At 50.6% G+C, this 21,675-nt stretch overlaps 2 protein-coding genes across 7 annotated transcripts in view; both read right to left on the bottom strand.

The window, feature by feature from the left end:
• Window positions 1-1,404: 1,404 nt before the first annotated feature.
• JPT2 (Jupiter microtubule associated homolog 2) lies at window positions 1,405-16,078 on the bottom strand. 2 transcript variants are annotated; one of them, XM_035021909.1, is made up of 5 exons: window positions 15,981-16,078; window positions 11,423-11,571; window positions 6,332-6,474; window positions 4,695-4,743; window positions 1,405-4,019 (listed from the first exon to the last, which is right to left on the bottom strand). In XM_035021909.1, exons 1-5 carry the CDS (start codon window positions 16,022-16,024, stop codon window positions 3,832-3,834), a joined length of 573 nt encoding a protein of 190 aa, XP_034877800.1. In that variant the 5' UTR covers window positions 16,025-16,078; the 3' UTR covers window positions 1,405-3,831. The 2 variants fall into 2 exon arrangements, with proteins under 2 accessions (XP_034877800.1, XP_034877801.1); XM_035021910.1 differs by lacking the exon at window positions 15,981-16,078 and adding an exon at window positions 15,724-15,943.
• Window positions 16,079-16,511: 433 nt separating this feature from the next.
• Window positions 16,512-21,675, bottom strand: part of CRAMP1 (cramped chromatin regulator homolog 1) — a 58,202-nt gene continuing 53,038 nt past the window's right edge. For all 5 annotated transcript variants that reach the window (XM_035021906.1, XM_035021907.1, XM_035021903.1 and 2 more), the window contains one exon: window positions 16,512-20,234. In XM_035021906.1, the coding sequence (XP_034877797.1) occupies window positions 20,070-20,234 (165 nt within the window). In that variant the 3' untranslated portion in view covers window positions 16,512-20,069. The remainder of the gene's footprint in view (window positions 20,235-21,675) is intronic.

The following is a 21,675-nucleotide window of genomic DNA, read 5'->3' as shown; positions in this document are numbered from 1 at the left end:
TTTATGATCTCCAAAATACTAAGGATTAAGGATATCATGCAAAGAAATGAACTGAATAACACAGGAGGAATATACATCCTCGCCAAGTGTGGAAAATAATAGGACCAAGTTATGCTGTGCAAAGAGCCAGTACATTTCTGGAGAAAGCATAGGACATGCAATAGTAACCCTTTCCCATTTGTCGTTTGCTCCCTCACCGTAACACAGGTGGAGCTACCTTGTTCTTCGTCTGAGTGGCCACTGCCCAGCCCCTGAAGGCAAATGGGTTGTGACTCTCCGGGCCGAGCCTGGCCTGTGGCTGGAGCAGCGGCTCCAATTGGCAGTGTCATGTCCCCAGTGCCTAGCCCAGGTCTGCACTGAAACGTGTTTTCAGGTGAACAAATGAAGGCAGAGTCAGGTACTGTATGTCAGGTTTTCTTCTTCTTTGAGAGAGTACGTGCACGCATGTGTGAGCAGAGGGAGAGGGGGAGAGAATGTCCAGCAGATTCCCTGCTGAGCACAGAGCCCGAAGCGGGGCTTGATCCCAAGACCCCGAGAACATTACCTAAGCCAAAATCGAGAGTTGGAAGCTTAACCAACTGAGCCCCCAGGTGCTCCTGTCAGTTTCTTTCTGATGTGCTGTTCTGGTGTTGGCCCTAGTCCAGCAGGAAGAATGCTGTGCAGTCTCCTATGGGACGGGCATGCATATGCGCACACACGTGTGTCTCCAAGCAGGTGGTCTGAGCGGTTTCATCATCTTATATCCATGTAATGCACATAGATATTGTCTGCTTTTAGGACATACGAAAATTCCTAATGTATAAGAGGAAAAGATATTCAATCTGTGCTTTCTCTATAGGATTTTAACCTACAGGCAAACTGAAAGCTTAACACCTCATCTACTCATTATCAGGTTTGTTACTGGAGTTTCAAAGTCCACTCAGGGGCAAGTTCAATACCTTGGTTTTTAGGAAAACAAATGGTGTAGAAGAAAAAGGAATCATTTCCTTTAGCTTACAGAAACCCCAAAGAACACTGGCATATTCCTGCTCATTCTACTCAAAGCTAAGTCTTTGCTTTCCAAATCTTTAAACCTTAAATCTGTAATCTTTGAGAAGATTAGTTTGGGCATCCTCTGGCTAAATGGAAGGGAAAAAAAAAAAAAAGGCAAACCCCTTCACCAGAGAAAAGCTGTAAGGAAAGGAGCTTTTCTTTCCAGCTTTTCCAGGGCTCAGGCACCGTGGAAAATGGATGTTGAGGAAAGCATGCGTGGACATGCACACAAAGAACTGACAAGCAAAGACTTCGAGTACATGATTGCTAAGTTTAATTCAATGGTTATACCCAATCCTGCCTTGTAAAAACAAAATGCCCCTATCAAAACTATATTCTGATGTGAGTACAGGCTTCTTGTTTTTGATACAGCTCTAGAAAAAATTTGGCACCAAATGCACATAAAAAAAGTTTTAAGGCTTAATAAAAATACAGACTAATAATTTCAAAATGCAGCTTAGAGGTTGAGAACAGGATGCTGAGTTAATGAATTTCCAAATACAGGCAGTCCCCGATGTATAGAGCATTTTCCAAATATAAATGGCCACCTCCATCCGGCTCACAGGAGCAGAAAGTCCTCTCCTGCTTTTCCCAGTTACCAGACTACCAGGCACTCTAAACCCACTTCTACAGCCCCAGGGAGGGAAGGCTGGGGAGAGAAGGAAGGCAGGGCATCTGTCTACACTGCACAGAGGCTCCTGCTACAGTTCTCCTTTGCCTGCATCCCCTCCTCTGCTCCCCATCTCCACCCAGTATCCCTGCTGATGGACAGAACTGGGTGGACAGTGAGGGAAGGGGCGAAGTCACAGGGCCCAGCAGTACAATGTCAGGATTCCTGGCAATCCAATTTGGCATCCACGGATCATTTTGTTGCATACTAAAAACCACAACAAAACATAGTCATAAATGGAAGTTCACTTCTACCATGAGAACATTGCATTAAACAAAAGTTAGTGTGTTTGGGCTTAAACCCTAACTACCATTTATGACATTTTCTAATGGGGAAAAAAATGCTCTGAATTCCAAACAACTTTCCTATAAGTGGCCATTTGAAGGGTGGAGACAGGAAGTACTTGAGAGAGTTACATGGAAAGAGTTTCTTGCCTCCTGAGTGAACAGGGCAGTTGAAAGGGGGAAAACAAACGGTCTTTGGTTGACAAAGCCACGTGCAGGTCCCCCCAGTGTGCCAGGTGTAAGAGGCGGAGCTCAGCAGATAGCTCCTGCAGGCACTTAAGTGTCTAGCCACTGTGGGTACGATAAAACACAGCATTGTTGCTTTTTTAAATTTCAGTCATGATGCAGGCATTTTTAGTACCTAGCATTAGCTTTGTAGGCTCTCATACCAAGATGTACCCCGACCTGAAGCCTGTCCTCTGTTAACTGTTGGTCCAACATGAGTGAGGTGCAAGGTCTGAGACTGAGCCCTGTAGGGCCAACCGGGAGAAACTCTGCCTGCCGGGACCAAAGCAACAGCGCTCTGGCCAGCCCGTTCTCTGTGCCGACAAGCATCATGAAATCAGCTAGTTGAGACTTCAATGTCAAACTACTTAATTTTCTGGGCCAAGGTCTCCAGGTTTCTTCTGGAAACTGAATATGGTCCAGAGGTTCTGCAAAGCTTTATAAAGAGCAGCTAAGCAAAGTTTCTTCCTCTTGGTTGTACCTGAGCAACTGACTTTTTCCTAGAAAGGTTGTCAGAAACAGGGCAGAGTCAATAGTCACTTATGTAAAGCTGGTATTTTAGAAAAGCTTTTTAGATATTATTAAAGATTCAAACCGAAGAACCCAAGGTTCTGAAGCATCTCTTCTTCCCACCGTCAACAGGAGTAAAGACGCATGAAGGATTTCAGTCACCCCATTGCCTGGATGCATGTGGACAGTTCTACAGCTGCAGGAGCCGGGGCGGGGGGAAGGGGGGGCCTGCCCACAGGAAGAACTGTGGTTTGACAAGGGAGCTGTCTGCATCCCTGGAGAACGGCACAGGCCTAGACAGGAGGCCACTCAGGAAAAGAAGGAACAATTCACGGCAAAACCAGCCTGGGAATGAAAGGCAGAGATTCCTACGTAAGATCTGGCCAAGCTTTTAAATGGCAGAAATGGAGCACCTCAGAGGATCAGGGCACAAAATCTTTCCCTAAAGCATGAGACTGAGAATGACTTTTTGGTTTTTGTTGACAGCTGCTGAGGACAAGCAACCGAGGTGGCTCAGGAAGCGTGCAGAGCACCACACTGGGGCTGACCGGAAAGGAGGCGCCGGGGGCCTGCAGAGGCAGTCCCAAGGATGAAAACGGTCCTGTGGTGAATGGGGTGAGAACCTGTGGGGCCAGCCAGAGACCCCCAGTCCCCACCAGTAGTGTCTTGGCCTGTGCCTTGCTCGTCTATCCCACAGCAACACACAGGTTGTTTCTTATGTTCTTGCCAAGGTTTTAAACTTAAACTCTGCTACTGTGTTCGTGATCTCCAGACCCCTGGTTGGCCAGCAGAGCGCTGGTGCGGCGAGGCTGTGGGCAGCCCCACACCACCAGGCCTCAGCGTGGCCTCGCACCACCTGCCCCCATACCCCTCGTTGAGTCCCGTCACATGCGCAGTTACAGTGAGTCCCGTTTTATCCCCACCAAGACAGGTCTCCCGCAGTCTGGAGGTAAGGTCCCCCCGGCTCTGTGACGGCAGTGGGGCCTGAGCAGCGGCTTCAGATACACAGCAGACCCTCTCCCCACCCGGCTCCTTTGGGCTAAAAGAAACTATAGTATTTGAAATCCTATCTCTCCGGGTTCTTGCCTGGCTACGCAGCAGCAGCCCCTCTTAGTAGAAGGAGATACTGGATTTGCCTCCAGGCGGGTTGAGGACTTTGTTATGAGAGCGTGGCCTCGGGCCCAACCTGGGCTCATGGCTGTCCCCCGCGGGCATGGGCACCGGCTGCTGGGCGCGGCCCGCTTCTCCAGGGCCTCCCTTCTCACCGGGCTCTTCTCTGGGCGACGAGCTCGTTGCGGCTGTGGGACAAAGTCGGCATGCCATCCCGTTAAGAGGCCACGAACCAAACAGGCAAGCTGCGCCTACAGAGTCTGTGGCCCAGAGTAGCCAGCAGGAAGTGCACAGTGTGATGGGAAAAGAGGAGCGCACAGAGCCAGGCCTCCATCTTGTCCCAAGAAGACTGATTAGCGGAGGCCGTTCCTGAACTGGGCCAAAGCTGGGGCTTCGTACTATAAACTCCTTAATAGATTCCTAATAAGCCGATTACTTTACACTGCTTGTGGGACCCCATCCCCCCTTCTGCCACCTCAAGGATAAATAACCAACTTTCTCAACTTGAACATGAAGAGAAGAAGCTCATTTCAACTGGGGATCTAACAAGGGGAGGTGAGGCTTGCTGACACTCCTCCTCGGACTTTCTAGATGAACGAATGCCCCTGTGTCTTGGTTATCAATTGAGGGAGTGGTGACCCGCAGCAGAGCCAGCTAGGAGAGCAAGGCGGGGGGCTCAGAGCCAGACGCCCAGCTCCTGGCCTTCTTCAAATACTACATATCCTCTTGGTAACAAACATGCCCTTGTTTCTGTCAGCAGGCCTGGAAGGGGCACAGAATGTTCCTGCTCACCCTCTAGGGGCGTACCAGCACCTCTCCCAGAGCAGAGCACTTAGCGGAAGGGACAGAGAACAGCAACTCACCTTTAGGGGCCGATTTTGGGTCTTCTCCCTCACACAAGAACACGTGGTCCTGCAACGAGGCAAACCCCAGGTTAGTACGTGATTCAGACATTTTACCCTCATTCAAATGGATGATGAAAATCAGGGCACAAATGGGTTTATGTTTAACTTTTCAACATCTTTTATTGTGGCCGTTCTGAACCATGAGCAAAGTGGAGGGAGCGATGACATGAATCCCCCACAGCCTGCCACAGCTGTGATGGTAGCTCACCGCCATCCAGATCTTAGCCACACACTTCCAACCACACTGCCTCTGCCCCTTGGGCGAGTATTTTAAAGCAAATCCCAGATATTTCGATTACCCACAAATATTCCAATTTAAAAATGTCCTTTGGGCGGCTGGGGGGGTGGCACACTCAGACAGTGAAGCGTCCAACTCTTAATTTTGGCACAGGTCATGATCCCAGCACTACACTGTTTGGATTAGAACTCTGTAGTCAGTTCTGAGATTGGGAAGTGAGAGTTCTCCAACTCTGTTCTTCACTGTTAAGCTGTCTGGCTACTCAGGGTCCCTTGAGATTCCCTATGAATTTTAGGATAGATCTTTCCACTTAAAAAAAAAAATAAAGTAAAACCAAAACAAACCAAACAATATGGTTAGGACTTTGATAGGGACTGTATTCTTCCCCTCCCCTGCTTTTTTAGGGGTAAGGGGAGGGAGGGGTAGATAGAGAATCCTAAGGAGACTCCCTGCTGAGCGCAGAGCCTGATGTGGGGCTCGATTCTACAAACCTGAGATCATGACCTGAGCCAAAATGAAGAGTTGGACACTTAATTTAAGCCACCCAGGCGCTGATAAGGACTGTATTTTTTAAATCTTTTTTTAATCATCAGGATTACTGACTGCCCTCTAATGACTGCTATGTGAAGTCCTCCATTTTGTATTACTCAGACCTGTGGTGTCTGACCACAGACCACACCCTATGGTGTCAATTAATATGAGGGTTGGTCTGACTTGGGCCTGATTTTTTGATAAGAATTTAAAGGTGGGCTGTGATGTTCTGTAAGGACATATATTTTTGGTTGTCTCTCATTTTGTGATGTTAGCCACTGATGCTCATTGCTGAGATCCAGGATTTTATTACAAGTCGGCAAAATGGTCATATTTGAATTCTGTTATTCCGTCTTCATTTTTGGCTGAGTACCCCTATAAAAGGAAAATTCCCTCAGCAGCAGCCCCCCCGAGATGCGCCGCATGCGGAGACGCTAGCAGATGCCATACTCTGTCCTCTGGCATTCTCTAAGCCACAAATTAGACTTTAAAAAATAGTGAAATTTTATGAGATGTTCAATTTTCTGAAGAGCCTCACTGCCCTCAGGGCAGAGAGGGGAGCAGCCCATCGGCAGGGCAGGGGCAGTCGCCTCCACCTGCACACCAAGGCCAGCGTCCCCAGGCTTCATTCATCACGAGACTGGAGTGCCTTTCTTTGCTGACTCGGAAACTCTGTGACTAAGGGCTGCATTCAGCAAAACCAACGTCACCCACTCTGCCTCTTCCTGGTCACACACCACACCTGCCTTAGAGCCTTTCCAAGGACTACTTAGCTCAATTTTTGTTTCTCTTACTTTCACGTCTGCTACCTGAATGTAACCCATACCTTGGGTTTGTTTGGGTGTGCCAAAGGTGAAGTGGCAGCAACTGGGGACCCAAAAATGTCACTGGTCTTCCCGCCAGGTGGGTTCAGACGCTGTCGAGTCTGCACAGGTGTGGATTCGTCAAAGATACCGCTTCCTTTCCCCCCTGTAGAAACAATTACGTAACAGTGAGCAACCCAGAATAGCCACTGGGTGCCACCCTCCACCTTCATTACTTCAGAGACCTCCCCTCACAGGGACACCCCAGTGCCAGTCCCTAGTTCAGGCCAACAAGGAGGTGTAATCAGGTTGATGAGGGTTCCTAAAGATGTACGTCAAAACCAACCCCTTTATCGGGGGCCTGTTGGGACCTTCATTTCTGGAAGCTGACCTGGGCTGGCCTCTAAAGCAAGATGATAAGATGGCATAAAACAGCATTTCCCATTTAGAACTTCCTTAACCTTGAACTTGTCATGTTGTCCTGTTGAAGAATCTTCTTCATTAAACCACAAAAAGTTCTTTATGTTAAAAGCAAATAGCTGTTGCATTTTTAGGCCAGATAGATAGAAATGAATTTAACAACATACCATATTCACAGCAAACCTGGAATCTGGAAAAAACACCTATTAGTCATTCTTCTGACCTCATTCTGGCCAGAACTCCCAGGGACAACTAGGTATGTCAGCAAATTACAGACACACAACACCCTACAGTGCAACTCTAAGTGATCTGATGAGCCGTAATGAAAATATGCATCCAACATGTAACTTCTCATAAGCTGATGAGTCTGGCCAGACATCAAAGTCAACGCCCAAATGCCTCTGTTAAGCAGAAAGACGGCAGCCACACAACACCAGCTGGCGTCTCTTCACTTGGCAAAAGCCAGCACCTTTCCGTGGAGAGCTGTGCTAATGGAGGTGGGCCACCAGTCACGGCCCTGGGGCACCAAGGACTTATAATCTTACAAGAGGAAAGAAGACGCATTCCACTAACTAGCAAGACGACCACACACCAATTAGTTGGCCTTTCTGTGCCCCCAGATGCTCAACTATAGAAAGAGCAGAACAAAGGGACCTGCCGCAGGTCCTTCCAATGACTCACCATAGCTCACACGTCAAATGCTTAGAACAATGCCAGGGACACAAATGCTCAATAAACGTTCACTTTATTTTCCACGTACTGATAAAGAAACATCTCCTGGACGTATATACTGCTCAGTGAAAAAAGGCGGAAGACAATCTATACAGCGTGTAACATTTTAATATAAATGGAGGAGGTATTCTCACTCACCTGTGTCTGAACAGAAAAGTGGTTACTCCACCCCCCCCTTGACTGTGACTCCCCATGGGGGCTGTGTGCACAGGACCCGGGGCTGGACGGGCCGTGGGATGCAAGACTGTTTAGCATGTCCTTTCTCAGAGCTCTGATCTTCTCTTACTGTTTTCAAGAGCCCACGTGGCAAGCAGTCACTTCCTGGCTAAAATCGCCCTCGCCGCTAACAGAGAAACATGAGCACGCAGAACAACCTGGACGCCTAGCTCCCCGTGGGCCCCGCGGGGAAGGGCTCCATCAGCGGTTCGTGCTCTCACTTGCCTTCAGAACCATCCTGAGGGCCCCAGCAGCCAGAGCGGACTGTAAAACAGAGTGGCCTCTGGGGCTCAGCCTTGTGGGGACATATAGAATGCAAGCCCAGTGAGAACTGGAACAGAGCGCAGGAAAGAGCCCTTTTGGAGCAGAAGAAAGGGTCAAAAACGTGCGGGGCTGCCTGTGCAGGAGATGCATGCACACTCGTGTCATCTTGGTGCCAACATACCTCACCCTCCCAGGGCCCACAGGCCCGGGCTGGAGATGCCCACACAGCACAGCGCTGGGCCGCCAGGTGGAGCCCCTGTGTGGTCACTCGCCCAACTCTGAGCCCCGACAAGTGGCCGGAACCTTCTCGCCTCCATCTATCAACTGGTTGTAAGTAACAAGAGTACTGATCTAGGGCCATTGGTGACATAAGCGAGTGAATGCACATGAAGTACGCAGAGCACTGCCTGGCAGAGTCAGCCTTCAGTGATGCTGCTGGGCTGCCATCAACAAAATATCTCCGCCACAAAGTGGAGAAAACCACAGCTTCAGCTCATCCCATACTGCGCCGTTTCTGGTTGTGCTACAAAGGCTTAAGTAAATTCTCTTAAAAATGTGCATTCATTTAAAAAAAAAAAAAAAGAAAGAAAAGAAAAGTAACTCAATTTGAAGTTTTTGGCTAAAGACACTGCTCATTAAAAAACTGTTTTTTTTTTTTTTAAAGATTTTATTTATTTATTTGAGAGAGAGAGAATGAGAGAGAGCACATGAGAGTGGGGAGGGTCAGAGGGAGAAGCAGACTCCCCGCCGAGCAGGGAGCCCGATGCGGGACTCGATCCCGGGACTCCAGGATCATGACCTGAGCCGAAGGCAGTGGCTTAACCAACTGAGCCACCCAGGCGCCCCTAAAAAACTGTTCTTAAATTATGAACCGTAACACAAAAGTTCCTAAGACGACCCAGGTCACTACCACCTGGAGTGTACAGAGCACAACGGCTCCCAGAACCCTGGGTGTCCTTTCCCGCACCCCAGGTCACCAGATGCCTGCATTTCCTGCAGACCACAAACTTGTTGTTGTTGGTATGTTTTTACTGTGTGTATGTCTAACACTAAACAATGTAGTTCTGTTTTTGTACTTTATAAAAAGGAATCACCCTGCTTGCCCGTTAGTCAACATTTTACCTGAAAGATGAACTCAGCTCTGAAGAAAGAAAAGATGTTCAATTTAGTCATAAAGAAAAATTCAAGATAGGCTTTTTTAAAAGATTTATTTCCGAGAGAGAGCGTGAGATAGAGCACGCACACACAAGCAGGAGAGGCAGGGGTAGAGGGAGAATCTCAAGCAGACTCCATGCTGAGTGCGGAGCCCAGCAACCCTGAGATCATAACCTGAGCCAAAACGAAGAGTCAGACGCTTAACTGACTGGACCACCCAGGCGCCCCTAAGATATGCTTCTGTAAGAACCAAACTGCAAAAGACAGACACCCTGCTGGCAGAGTGGGGAGCGAGCATCGCACACATGGCGGTGCATGCTGGGGCCCTCTCACAACCAGGTGGAAGTGTCTATCAGAATTTTAAATTGATCCAGCAATTCCATGTCGAAAAACTTACCCCAACTGATTTTTCAGGTAAGTTTAGAGCATGAGCTCTGGAGTCAGGCAAACTGGGATCCAAGGGCTAGTTGTGCCACCAGCTAGGTGTGAGCTCTGGGTGTAGCAGTGAACCTCCCTGAGCCTCTGTTTCCCTCTCTGTCAAGAGGCGCCCCCCACCTACCTCCTAGGGGTGGAGAGAGGGCCACATGAATACACGGAAAGCACTGAGCCCAGTCCCTGGCCAATACGGAACTGTCCATACGTCTCTGCCATCAGTGTTGGAACAGGGAGAGTAATTTGGGAGAGATGTGAGCCAGGCAACCAGCAGAGCCCGTGCATGAAGGGTAAAGAAACACTGGGTATGACAATTCTTGGCAAATGCTCAGTGACGATCACGGCTCAGTCACGCCCCCCATCCTGGACACGTTTCTCAATCAGGCCCTCTCATCAGAGGGCAGGAACCTGGGTCTGCGGTGAGGCGGGGGGGGGGGCACACTGGCAGTTTTCCCTTTCGGCCTTCCCTTGAGAATTCATCAGATTGTTTGCCAAGAGCACTTGGCAGGCCAGAAAACAGACCCCAAACAATAATAGCAGGAGAAGCAGGAACCCGGCACAGGGAGTGAATTCAGCGGCCGTTGCCACATCTTGTGACCGCGAACAACACAGAGGCTCTCTATCTCTCCAGTCTAGAGGGGCCCAGGCTGCCCGCTGGGGAATCAGATGAGGTTGAGGGTCTGCAGAGCAGCACCGCCCCAAGCTGCCATACTTTCCAGGGAACCCGACACCCCAGGGGCAGCTCCAGACGCCCTCTGTTGAGCTGGCAGCCAGTTATAGGTACACAAGCTAACATACGGTACTTATTCTGCTGTCGCCAATACAAAGATGTGCGGGGCTGACCACTCCAGCCCCACACCTGTAAGCTGGACATGATGAGAATGTTCCTCACTTTTAAGAACCACCTGCTTCTTCTATATCCCAAACTTTAACCCTCCATCCACCCTCTCTGGCAAAAAACCACCACCCAAACACAAAACTAGCTTTTGAATCTACTGCCTTTGTTTCTCTGGGTTTGGTCACTGCAGCGGGGTAAGGAGCAGCTCTAACTTTGGTTCTGTTGGATTTATTATCTGCCTGAAATACTGATCCCTGTGTCTGACCTCTCAAAATCTCCCAGGAATAAACCTTGTTTTCCCTTGGGGATACGGAAAAGGGAGAGCTCCTCAGCTAACTATCACCATACGGTCGCTCAACTAGATAGTCTATCAGCCAAGAAAAAGATTTTTCTAAGATTTTTTCCCACTGTGACTACTGGAATGTGGGATAAGCATTAAAGAACTATATGGACTGAGTCATCCTTTTTAGAGTTTCGATCCCATTGACAATCTGAATCAAAATAGTCTCCCTAAGAGAAATGTTTAAATGCACAACTTGCACACAATTTCTGGAATCACAAGGGCCCATCAGAAAACTGGGAGAACCTCCCTGGTGGGAACCAGAATCCTGTCATCTGCCTCTGTACCCTCAGTGCCTGGACTCAGCCACGGTTCGCTGACAGAGGAAGGAGGAGTCAAGAATGACTGAGTTGGGGACGCCTGGGTGGCTCCATCTGTGAAGCATCAGCCTTTGGCTCAGGTCATGATCTCAGGGTCCTGGGATCGAGTTCCACATCAGGCTCCCTGCTCAGCAGAGAGTCTGCTTCTCCCTCTGCCTCTGCTTGCCACTCCCCCTGCTTGTGCACACTAATAAATAAATAAAATCTTTAAAAACAAACAAACAAGGAAAAAAAAACAAAATCATCCTTACATTCTAGAACTCTGACAGCAAGGGATAACCTATACCAGAAAACAATTGAAAGGGTCGATGCAAAGAAATAAAAAATGTTATCAGAAGAAGAGCATAAAACAGAACATGCAGAGGCCAAAGGACTGATGATTCACAAAGGCCCATACCTGGAGGATTGGTCCTTTTAGGGATGTTCTGAGGCTCTTCGGTTGGTCCAAAAATATTAGATGCCATCCTATTGGGCCTGCTTGACGGAGCAGCTTCTTCTGGACTTCCAAAAAGATTGCTGGCCTCTCCTCCCGGGGGCTTCATGGCCCTAGGAGCACAGACTGAGCGTGAGTCACTGATGGCCGACCTGGCTGAATGACACACCGCGATTCTTTAGCACTGGCAAGACTGGTCTACAGACAGCCACACAGCAAGTAAACCTTCACTGCCCTTAAAGTTCTTTTTGTATACCTTGGTTATGCCGAAAACCCTCTAGAAATGTACATACTTGGTAATTATTCCTGTGATCCTCTCATAAGTAAAATTATTTTCCCTAAAACAATGTGGAAACTGAACCACATTCAACAGAGTTTAATGCTCATTTTAATTAGTACCCAACAGTGTTTATTACTACAAACATACTCAGGGTGCCTGGCCAGCTCAGTCAGTAGAGTGTGCAACTCTTGATCTCGGGGTTGTGGGTTCAAGCCTCATGGTGGGTGTAGAGGTTACTTAAAAAATATGTATTAAAAAAAATTAAAGCAATACCGTAAACATATCCAGGATTGTTTAATACCGTAGCTTACATTTGCTAAGTGCTTACTATCTGCATTTACTGTTCCAAGGACCTTACACAGCAGCCCTCTCAGGCAGGCCTTATTTTCACAGACAATGAATCTGAGACAGAGAAGAATCACAAGAAAGGTCATGTGGGAAATAGCAGAACCAGAACACAAATCCTGGCAGTCTGGGTCCAGAGTTCAGACTACGCTCTCAGGGTCAGGAACGACGTGCGGAATCCACCCTAGGATAACCACCTCCAGTCCTCAAGACCCGTAACCAACGGATTCTCATCAGAAAGATCAGAGGGCACACCTGCTGGCACCACTGTTCACACCAACACATGTACACCAGGGGTCCTGTCCGCCACCCCAACACGCGCCCACTCAGCCACCAACAGCAGCATCCACCCCAAGTCTCGACTGGGGGGAAACGGCCGTGCACCATCTGGAGGTTTATAGGAAACATTTCAGATGTGGAACACCAGGACGCTGAGTCACTTTTTATGGCAATAACCGAAGTATTAAATGTTCACAAAGCTTTGCCCTGACCCCCCTCCCCCCCCCGCCCCAGGGCTTCAGACTACTCCAGCAGAGCAGTCACATGCTGAAGTCATGTGCATCTTTTCAGAACACCCACAGAGATTTTAAAGATGTATTTTAAAGGTGAGAGGGCCCTCCTGAAACAGTTCTAAACCGACGAGGGGCCCAGGCTCCTTCCCAAGTCCTCAGCGACAGGGCTGGCTGTGATTGCAGACCCGGAGAAAGAGATGGAAATGTGGAGCTCCGTGCCACCCAAAAGCCACCGCACTCCACAAACACAGCCCACAACGTCGCTCACAAGAGCAGGACATCTGAAATGTTGTTTGCTTCCTTAAAAGAACGAGAGAGGGAGCTGATCATTCATTGCAATTTAAAGCGAAGTGAGTTCTCAGACTCTCCAGCTGCAAGGAGGACTGCAGAAAGCACCCCTCCGCTTTAATGAGGGCGGGCAGACCCCTTGGGCAGGCTCCCACACGGTGCCGAGTCCTTGCCCGCCTGGGAGGAACAGGAGGGTGGATGCCTACTCAATAGTTAGTAGTTCCTTAATGATTTGGTGAAGGAAAAAAATTACTTCAGTTTGAGAAAAAATTAAAAACAAAACAAACCCCTAATAACCACAACTTAGAAAGATGTTAACAAGTCCTCAGGTCACATAGCCCCAGTCACAAGTGACATTTTCTGTATTCCTGGCTGGCTACAGCAGGTCCCACATGCTTTGGAAAGTGGGGTGGGGATCTGCAATCTTCAGAACTGAACTGAATTTAACATCAACTCTCCTGCTGAATTAAAAATTTATTTTACAGACTTATTTGAAACACAGCTCTGCTTTCAAACCCCCAGGCCCTGCTCCAATCTGAAGCAGACTCTTCTGGATTCAAGCTCTTAGGACTCACTCTGCATCCCTGCAATCTCCCGGTCCCCTCTGCCCTGCGCCCTGGCTTAACCCATCCACACGGCCCCTGAGCACCTGTCGCCGGAAGCCGGCGCCAGACCCCGTGCACAGAAAGGTGGGTGACAGTAAGTCCTGAGTCTGGAGAAGCTTTATTCTGCCAGGAAAGCCAGCGCTGCAGGTGCAGGGGGCTCTAGTGTTCCCATCAGTGACGCCACGGGCGCTGGGTCTTGCTGGAACCCCAAAGATCTCTCTGGAGGAGCCAAAGTCCAAATTGAGTCTGCGGTCTCTGTGTGGGAAGGGTATCCTCGGGGCAAAGGGCATAGCCAGAGTTGTTTGAAATGAGCAAATGTTAATTTTGGGTGGTGGAAATACAGTGTTTATTACATTATTCTGTGTACTTTTCTTAATTTTACTTTATTTTACTTTGAAAACAAGGGAAAAGAAATGACAGCCAAGAATGCTGTGCATAGTGGCCAAGCTACCTGAGAAGGGACAGCGACACCTTCATCCCGAAGGCAACAGGGTGGATGCTAGGGTCTCCCAGCCTTGTAGCAGTCATGCAAATCACACAGGCTGCCCCAGCAAGGTCTCAAATAAGGGAACTGAGAGTGGAAGAGGTTCTTTTGATAAAAACAGAACCCACAACAATGCTCAGTGTGGCCTTCACCAGGCTCACCAGCAAGGGCAGTTACCTCTAGGACACAAATTAGAGAGAAGATGGGAATACGAGTGAGCTCAGAGCTGACAACGTGGGGAACATTCCAATTACAATGACCTTGTTCTCTTGTCTACCCCTCACAATAATCTAATGAAGACACTGAAGTACACAAGAGGAACCAGAGGGCTGGTGACAAAGAAGAGCCACAGATACAATGCGAGGGGACGACAGCACCAGCTGAGGCAGGGAAACAAAAACCACTCTCACCTCCAGGTCCTGAGCCTCCCTCGGAGAGCTGGTGTCTGTGTTTCAGAAAAGCCTGTGGACTGGGCAGACTTGGAGAGAAGCAGTAATAAAAGGGAGACTTGGATAAATCCTTTACAGGTGTACATTTTACAGCTGAAAGGGAGGACCTCAGACCAGGGATGGCTCAGGCATGACGCTTGGACAGTTCAGAGTCCCTTTAACATAAGATAATCCCTCAGCAAGAAAACAGAAGATGTAGGGCCTTAAAAGAGGAAATCCCAGCTGGGCTACAGCCACGACCACACTCCCTCCCTCAACAGCCAAATAAGATGTGAGGCCCTACAAGGCCTGTCCAGCTAATCAATCCCTTTAAGATGGCTGCGGAAACACAAAACATCTGACTGATTCCAAGCAAAAGCTTCCAATTACATGTAATCATCCAGCCGAGAAGAATGCTTTTCTTCTTCAATGTCCTAAAAGGAAAAATTTTCTCCTTTTCCTAATACCCTCTCCAACACGAGTCCCCCAAAGAAGTGTGGAGTATTCCTTTAGCCCAACAGCTCTGCAGCTCCAAGAGTCAGTACACCAGCGTCAGGGTGTTTATTCATAAACGGCCTCGTTCACTGGGCCTCCAGTAGTGAATGGGGTGAACCCAGAGGACAAGAGGAAGAGAGCTGGGAAGCGGCTCCTGCCCAGCTGGTGTGGGCAATGGTCCACAGTACTTACGGAACACTCTGGGATAAACCTCTGGCTCCCATTAGTGCACATGTAGACGTGTGTGACTGCTAGTCATTGTTCTGTGGTCTGATGACTAATTAGTTAGGTGTATTACTGAACACTGACCTGACTCCCCCAGACTTAACAGAGTTTTCAGCAAGTCAAAGCACTTCTTCCACTTATTACCTACTGGACGTGGTATTTACCTCAACAGGTGTCAAATACATATTCTCTTCTACTTTTAGGGCAAGGCTGGGGGACAGGAGAGTATTACAGTAATGAGAACTCATGGGCATCTAAAACCCCTGAAATCTACAAGGGAAGGTGGCTCCTACAGTTTGGAGACCTACAATTGGATTTCTGCTTCTATTACTGGCAGTCAGCTTGGTTCTCCATCAGCAAGGCAGGGAGGATACGGCCTGGCTCCCAAACTATAGGATCAGGGTAGGACAGCACTTGGCCCCAGGGTACCCCGGCTTTAGGGGAGCGCGGCGCCTGGCCCCACGGGGGACCCCGGCATTAGGGGCGCGCGGCGCCCGGCCCCACGGGACCCCGGCATTAGGGGAGCGCGGCGCCCGGCCCCACGGGGACCCGGGAAGGAGCCCAAGACGGTGACCCCCACCCCGCGGGCCCATCCCCACACACCCGCATGGTCCCGGGCTCCCGGCAGCGGCCCCGCACACCGTTCGGCCAGCGTCTCCAGGCGCGCTGGACACGGAGGAGAACGTGGGCCCAGGAAGAGCAGCGCGGACGGCGCGCCTCAGGCCTCCCGCCCAGACCCTGCTCGGCGCGGGGAGCGCGTCCGGCCCAAGCGCCCGCCTCTCGGACGGGGACGAGGAGGCCGCGGCTCTGTGAGGTCACCAAGCACCCGGGCCCGCCATGTGGCCGCGCCCGCCACGCACCTGGAGCCCGCCCGGCCGCCGTCGCTCTCCGGGGCCTGGAACATGTCGCCCGCCGCCAGGCGCCTCCTCGCCCGCCGCACCGAGGTTTCCGCCCGCCCCCACGCAGCGCTAGGCCCGCCCACCCGCGTCCCTTGGACATCGTCGACGCCAGTCACGCCGCCGCAGCCTATCGCAGCGCCGGGCCGTGCCCCCGCCCCACCGGGGCAGAGGCTCGGCAAGACTCGCGCCGCGCTCGCAGCCGATTGGTGAGAGCTGATGCCGCTCAGGCCTTGGGCGCCGACACTGGGCAGCAGGGCTGCAGGGGGGCGGGCCCTGCCCCGAGCGGACTCCCCCCCTCCCCCCCCGCGCAGGCGCAAGCCGCGCACTCCAGAAGCGCCTCCCGGCTGCCGCGGGCACAACCCGCGGGATCGCCGGTGGCCGCTGCTCGCACGGGAGGCGCCCGGGTCTGTGGGCGGCAGCGCAAACCCGAGGCCTGGCACCGAGCCGCCATCGCCGAGCTCGCCGCGAAGCAAACAACGCTCACTCGAGAAGTATTAGATCAAGTATTAGTATGTATTTATGCACAATAAAAACATTTACAAGTTGAACTGGAAATTTAAACATAAGAAGTTTAACAGCTTTTGTTTATTATATTAAATAACCAAAACACCTTTTATTCCCAAAATTGGTAAAGAATAAATAATATAATTTACAATATGGTACAAAAAATAATCAGGAAGGACAGGCATTCTGCTTTATACATACACTGTATATGTATATTTATAATCTATAAAACAAATTCACATCTCAAACAAGCCGAAAACCTCAGATGATATGGCTTAACGATTATTAAAGGAAACCGCGGTGAGTTCTGCCGCCCAGACCGCAAGCTCTAAGCCGCTGTCCCGCTACACAACACAGGGCCCAGGTTGCTGTAGTGCCTCGAACACAGCTTCTCGTGAGTCACCAATCACAGGACAGGTTCGCTGTGAGTTTCTTCCTTTTTTTCTTAAGACTAAGTGCCCTATTTTCTCTCAAATGCATCTGATAGATCTCAAGGTCTTTAAAAACAAAAAACCAGCAACTGCTGCTTTCCTCCTCTACTTGCTTCCAGTGTCTTTTATTCCATGACTTTTCTTGGCTTAAGTTTGGATTCCTTGCTGTGATCTAGTTAAAAGATGCTATTCCACTGAAAAGGACGCCCTTTTCAGGATCCCAATGCTAAGCCACTGGAGACATGGGAAAGCTTGCCTTTATTTCCAAATACCCCACTCCCTGAGCAAGTACTCTACACCTAGCAGATACAGAGAGGTGAGGGCGACGTCCTCGCCAATCTTACTGGAGTCACAAGCTGCATCTTCTAAGCTCATCACCTGCCAAAACAACTCCCTGGAGACCAGAGATAGTCTAGCTTTACAAAAGCTGAATCAGCAAAAAGATCCCAGACATCATTAGAGTGACTAGGGAAGGATTTTTCTGAGGAACAGATGTGGTCTTAATCACAGCATGCTCAAATGCACGAAGAAAGTCACAGGTGTACACCAAGACTACAACTCCCGTGGCACAGGCAGAGCAAGATACAGGAAGAGGGGAGTTTCTCTGCTTACGTCTTTTGGAAAATTCTAGCCTTTAACAGCTGCTTATTTTTATACATATATATTCATTTAGGCTGGAAGAAAAAAGACTCACCCTTTGCTACTAATGATGCCACTTTCCCTTAACACAGCAAGCAATTGCTTACACCTGTCAGGTTGCTGCAGAAGTGGCAGAATTCTCTGGAATCGTGTCAGCTTTGCTACAGGTGAGAAGAATCAGTCCACTGTCCTCCCTAACCCACCCTCCCCCGGATGACACTCCAGATGGAGTCTGTGGTTAAGCCCCTAGTGGATGGTGCCACTGAAGAGCCTACCAAAGCTGATCCCAAGTCTCTAGTTTTCTTCCTTTTAGGTATCACTGAAAACTGGTGCCAGCCTACCTGCTAGACTGCCTCGGGTGTCCCCTGATGAAAGCGGCTCAGGACTCCTACAGTCTCCAGCAACGCACACACTGCCATCAAGTACTGCCCCTAGCATCGATGCTGTAATGGTACCGGGGGTCTCTGGTCCCCCACAGCGGGGGTACGAGCAAGTTAGTAGTGGCCTACACTTGGCCTGGTGTCCTCACCTACCACAGACCTAACAAAGTCAGATGCCCAGAGAGATCCACTGATATCACTTCCAGAAGGTGCTAAGTTCAGGAAGCTAATAGATAGATCGCTAAACCATACAAGTTAGTTTAAAGATACTCTGGTTCAAACGATGCTCTCTCTTTAATAAAGGGACACCATGTCCCTCTCTTACACATCTCCAGAACTTTGGGACTTTTTGTAAGAGCCCAGAAGAGCTGCCCACGGTGGGTCTTATTAGTGATGTTTGTACCTAGAACCAGACCTGAAAAAAGAAAACCATGTTACAGGCAAGAGCTCTGAAACACTGGAGATGAAGGAAGGAACCTCCTCTGTCTGGAGGCCCCACTGCCCTCTCTTTCCTCTGTGGCCGGGGTGAATGACGCAGCCTACAGCCTGGAGGGGCTGCAGTTGGCTGCTAAGACCTTGGGACCAGGAGCATCCCCTCTGCTTGCACACATAAAAGACCTTTTCTGTTCTTTTCCATGCTGCCTCACCTCTTCATCATGGACAGGGAGAGAAGCCCGTGCAGAGGGCTGGGACTGGCCTGGGCGGCTGCCACTCCACTGCTAGTCGGGAAGAGGAAAGAGAAACTGTCCTCCGTTCAGGTGGGTTTCAGAAGCCAAGCTGGTCTGGACTGCAGGTGGAGAGTGCAGCAGCAGGTGGGATGGTGGTGCACAGGTTACTACCTGACCAACACCATAGCACTGGCTGCTGGCCACAATGGATGGGGGGCTGGATGGGCTTTTGTCTGTTGAGCCTCCCAAGGCTGAGAACAAAGCAGCCCTGTCAGCTCCATTCTGGGCACCGACCCGTCGGCAGTGATGACCAACGGTCACCCAAGGGGGCCTGAGGAGTACATGAGAGGGAAGTGGTTTTAGCGTGCTCTGACTGCACCCAGGGTCTGCGCCTTGCTCGCGTTCCCTGCGCTGGAAGAAGAGAAACAGGACCACGGGATGGGAGGAAACACGAAGGAGGAAATGTATGCAGCAGGTGGACTCTGCACGGAAGCCCGTGGAAGGAAGAGGAGATGCTGAAGAGGCGAAGACCTTCCCTGGAAAGGCAGCGCATGTCAGTGGCTAAGCCAGCAGCCCCCTGGTGGTTCAGGGACTCGCAGCCGAAGGCTCGGCTTCAACACAGGAAGGAAACCATGAACTCTCTTCTTCACTGTCTCCTAATTCTCAAAACATAAGGAAAACCTTTTTCCAACCACTTTAGCAGGGTTTTTTTCTGAAAGTCCACACAAGCTGCACAAAACAGGATTCTCTCCTCCTTCCCGTTAAGTCAGTCAGAATAAACCTCCAGGTGGGAGAACGCACTAGGCAAGGGTCAGTGTTTCTGGGGTGATGGCACCAGGGACGCTGCCCTGTGATCCACGCGTCCTCGCAAGTGTCCGCTAAGGGTGCAGACACTACCAGGCAGAGCCCAGGCCATGCCCAGCTGTCCTTCCCCGTCATGTGCAGAGAGAGCAACCGAAAGGTGCATAGGTTTGGCAGAAAAAAGCAGTGGTGGCTGAAAGTGTCCCTGCAGAGAGCAGGGAGGCTGGGACTCCCTGGGCCTTGGCCGCCGCATACCCACTCCTTTCCCTCGGAAAGAAAACCCACTGCAACGTCCAACATGGTGACAGGGGTGGAAGTGCGGCCGGCAAGCGCTATCCCACGGCTGGCAGGGAGTGGCTCTGATGCCACAGCAGTGTCTGACACGGGCCCTCTGACAGAACCTGTCCTCACCTCCCGGGCCACCGCGGCCCTCTGCCCATTGGGACGCAGCTTCCTGCATGTTGTCTGTTCTGGGGCACAGAGAGTCCTCTGCTCAGACCGTCTTCTGGGGGGTCCTGGGCTGGATTTCTGTTTTCTCTAGCCTGGAGAGGGCTACACATACCACAGTGGAGGACCACCAGCCCTCCTCTGCAGCCTCCAGGATGCCCCAGCAGGGGCGAGGTCTGGTCACTGGGACAGGTCACCGACGGGGGGGCCACCTCCACTGCCATCAAACAGAACCTCTCGGCGGCTGGGCTCAGCGATGGACAGTTCTTGGGCCAAATCGTTGAATCGAGATATGTAATCAATGCTGTTTTCATTCATCATGCACACCAGCTGGGAATCCACAACCTGCGGGGCAGAGGACACGAGGGAAGGCGACGTCAGCGGGTGGCTGGCCACCACAGCAGGGACTTCAGTGGGAGGTGAGTGGACCAGTGAAGACTAGAACCCGATCAATGAGCCATGTGACACCGGCCCAGCACTCTCGGGAGAACTGCAGAATCTCCTCTGTCCTTTTGAACACTCCCTCTTTTGATAAGTGTGCATGAGAGCCGACCAGGGGACTGGCGCCATGCGCTGCCGGGCCAGAGTGGTGGTGCCCAGCACAGACTGTGGACCCTCAATAAGCAATGAGGCAAAGGGCACACAGTGGGGTGCAGAGACTGCGGGGTGGCCTGAAGGACATGGGAGCTGAGGAAGTGGGTGGGGTTTGCCCCAGGGCCAGGGAGCACATACCCATAAAACAGCAAGTGCAAAGACCCTGAGATGAGAATGGGCTTCGGCTCTTCAAGAAACAAAGCTGGCAGATGAGACAACAAGTCAGGCCAAGAAAGGAAAGCAAGGATAAAGACCAGAGTGTGTACAACAGAGCGTCAGGAGCTAGGTTATTCTGTGGACAGATACATGAAAGTCTGTCTTCAGGGCGTACCGTCTGCCTCTTTTGCTCAAGCAGAAGGCTCACGAGGATGGGGCCGTGGTTTTGTTCACTTGTGCCTAGAGCAGTGCCCGGCACAGAGTATGCCCTGGATAAGTATTTGTTACAGAATTGCAGGACACGACAAACGAATGAGAAGCCTTCAGAAAATTCTGAGTAGAGCTATGGCACGAACTGGATTTTAAACTTTCATGACAGGGGCACCTGGCTGGCTCAGTCGGACGAGTGTGCAACTTATGATCTGGGGGTCATGAGTTCGGGTCCCACACTGGGGGTAGAGATTACTTTAATAAACAAACTTTAAGCGGGCGCCTGGGTGGCTCAGATGGTTAAGCATCTGCCTTCGGCTCAGGTCATGATCCCAGGGTCCCGGGATCGAGTCCCGCATCGGGCTCCCTGCTCCTTGGGAGCCTGCTTCTCCCTCTGCCTCTCTCTCTCTCTCTCTCTCTGTCATGAATAAATAAAAAAAAAATCTTAAAAAAAAAAAAAAAAAAAAACTTTAAGCTTTCTATGGAAAATTTTAAACTAAAATTTGTTTTCAAAAAGCAGAGTGACTAGTGCCTGTCTTCCCCATACAGGCCCATCATCAGCTTCCATCACTATCAGTGTGGGCCGATCTGGCCCCACCTTTCCCACCCACCCCTCATGCCCACTCTGTTCAAACCCCATCAGATGGGCCTGGGGTGGACCTGGGGTAGGCCTGGGAGAAACGGGTGAATCTGGGGTGGACCTGGTGTGGGCCTGGGATGGACCTGGTATGGGCATGGGATGAACCTGGGGTGAGCCTGGGGTGGGCCTGGGTGAAACAGGTGAATCTGGGGTGAGCCTGGGGTGGACCTGGTGTGGGCATGGGGT

Source organism: Mirounga leonina, unplaced genomic scaffold, assembly GCF_011800145.1.
Source record: "Mirounga leonina isolate KUSES-001 unplaced genomic scaffold, KU_Mleo_1.0 Mir_175, whole genome shotgun sequence".
Lineage (NCBI taxonomy): Eukaryota > Metazoa > Chordata > Mammalia > Carnivora > Phocidae > Mirounga > Mirounga leonina.
Note: the sequence above shows the minus strand (reverse complement) of the source record. Positions and strands in the feature narration are given on the sequence as shown.

Bases quoted from the DNA above. Each gene is read 5' to 3' on its own strand.
- JPT2 (XM_035021909.1), bottom strand. From the start codon at position 16,024: ATGTTCCAGGCCCCGGAGAGCGACGGCGGCCGGGCGGGCTCCAG. The intron at 11,572-15,980 runs GTGCGTGGCGGG...CTGTGCTCCTAG, and splicing joins GGCGGCCGGGCGGGCTCCAG to GGCCATGAAGCCCCCGGGAG. The intron at 4,744-6,331 runs GTATGGGTTACA...GCCTCGTTGCAG, and splicing joins CACACCCAAACAAACCCAAG to GACCACGTGTTCTTGTGTGA.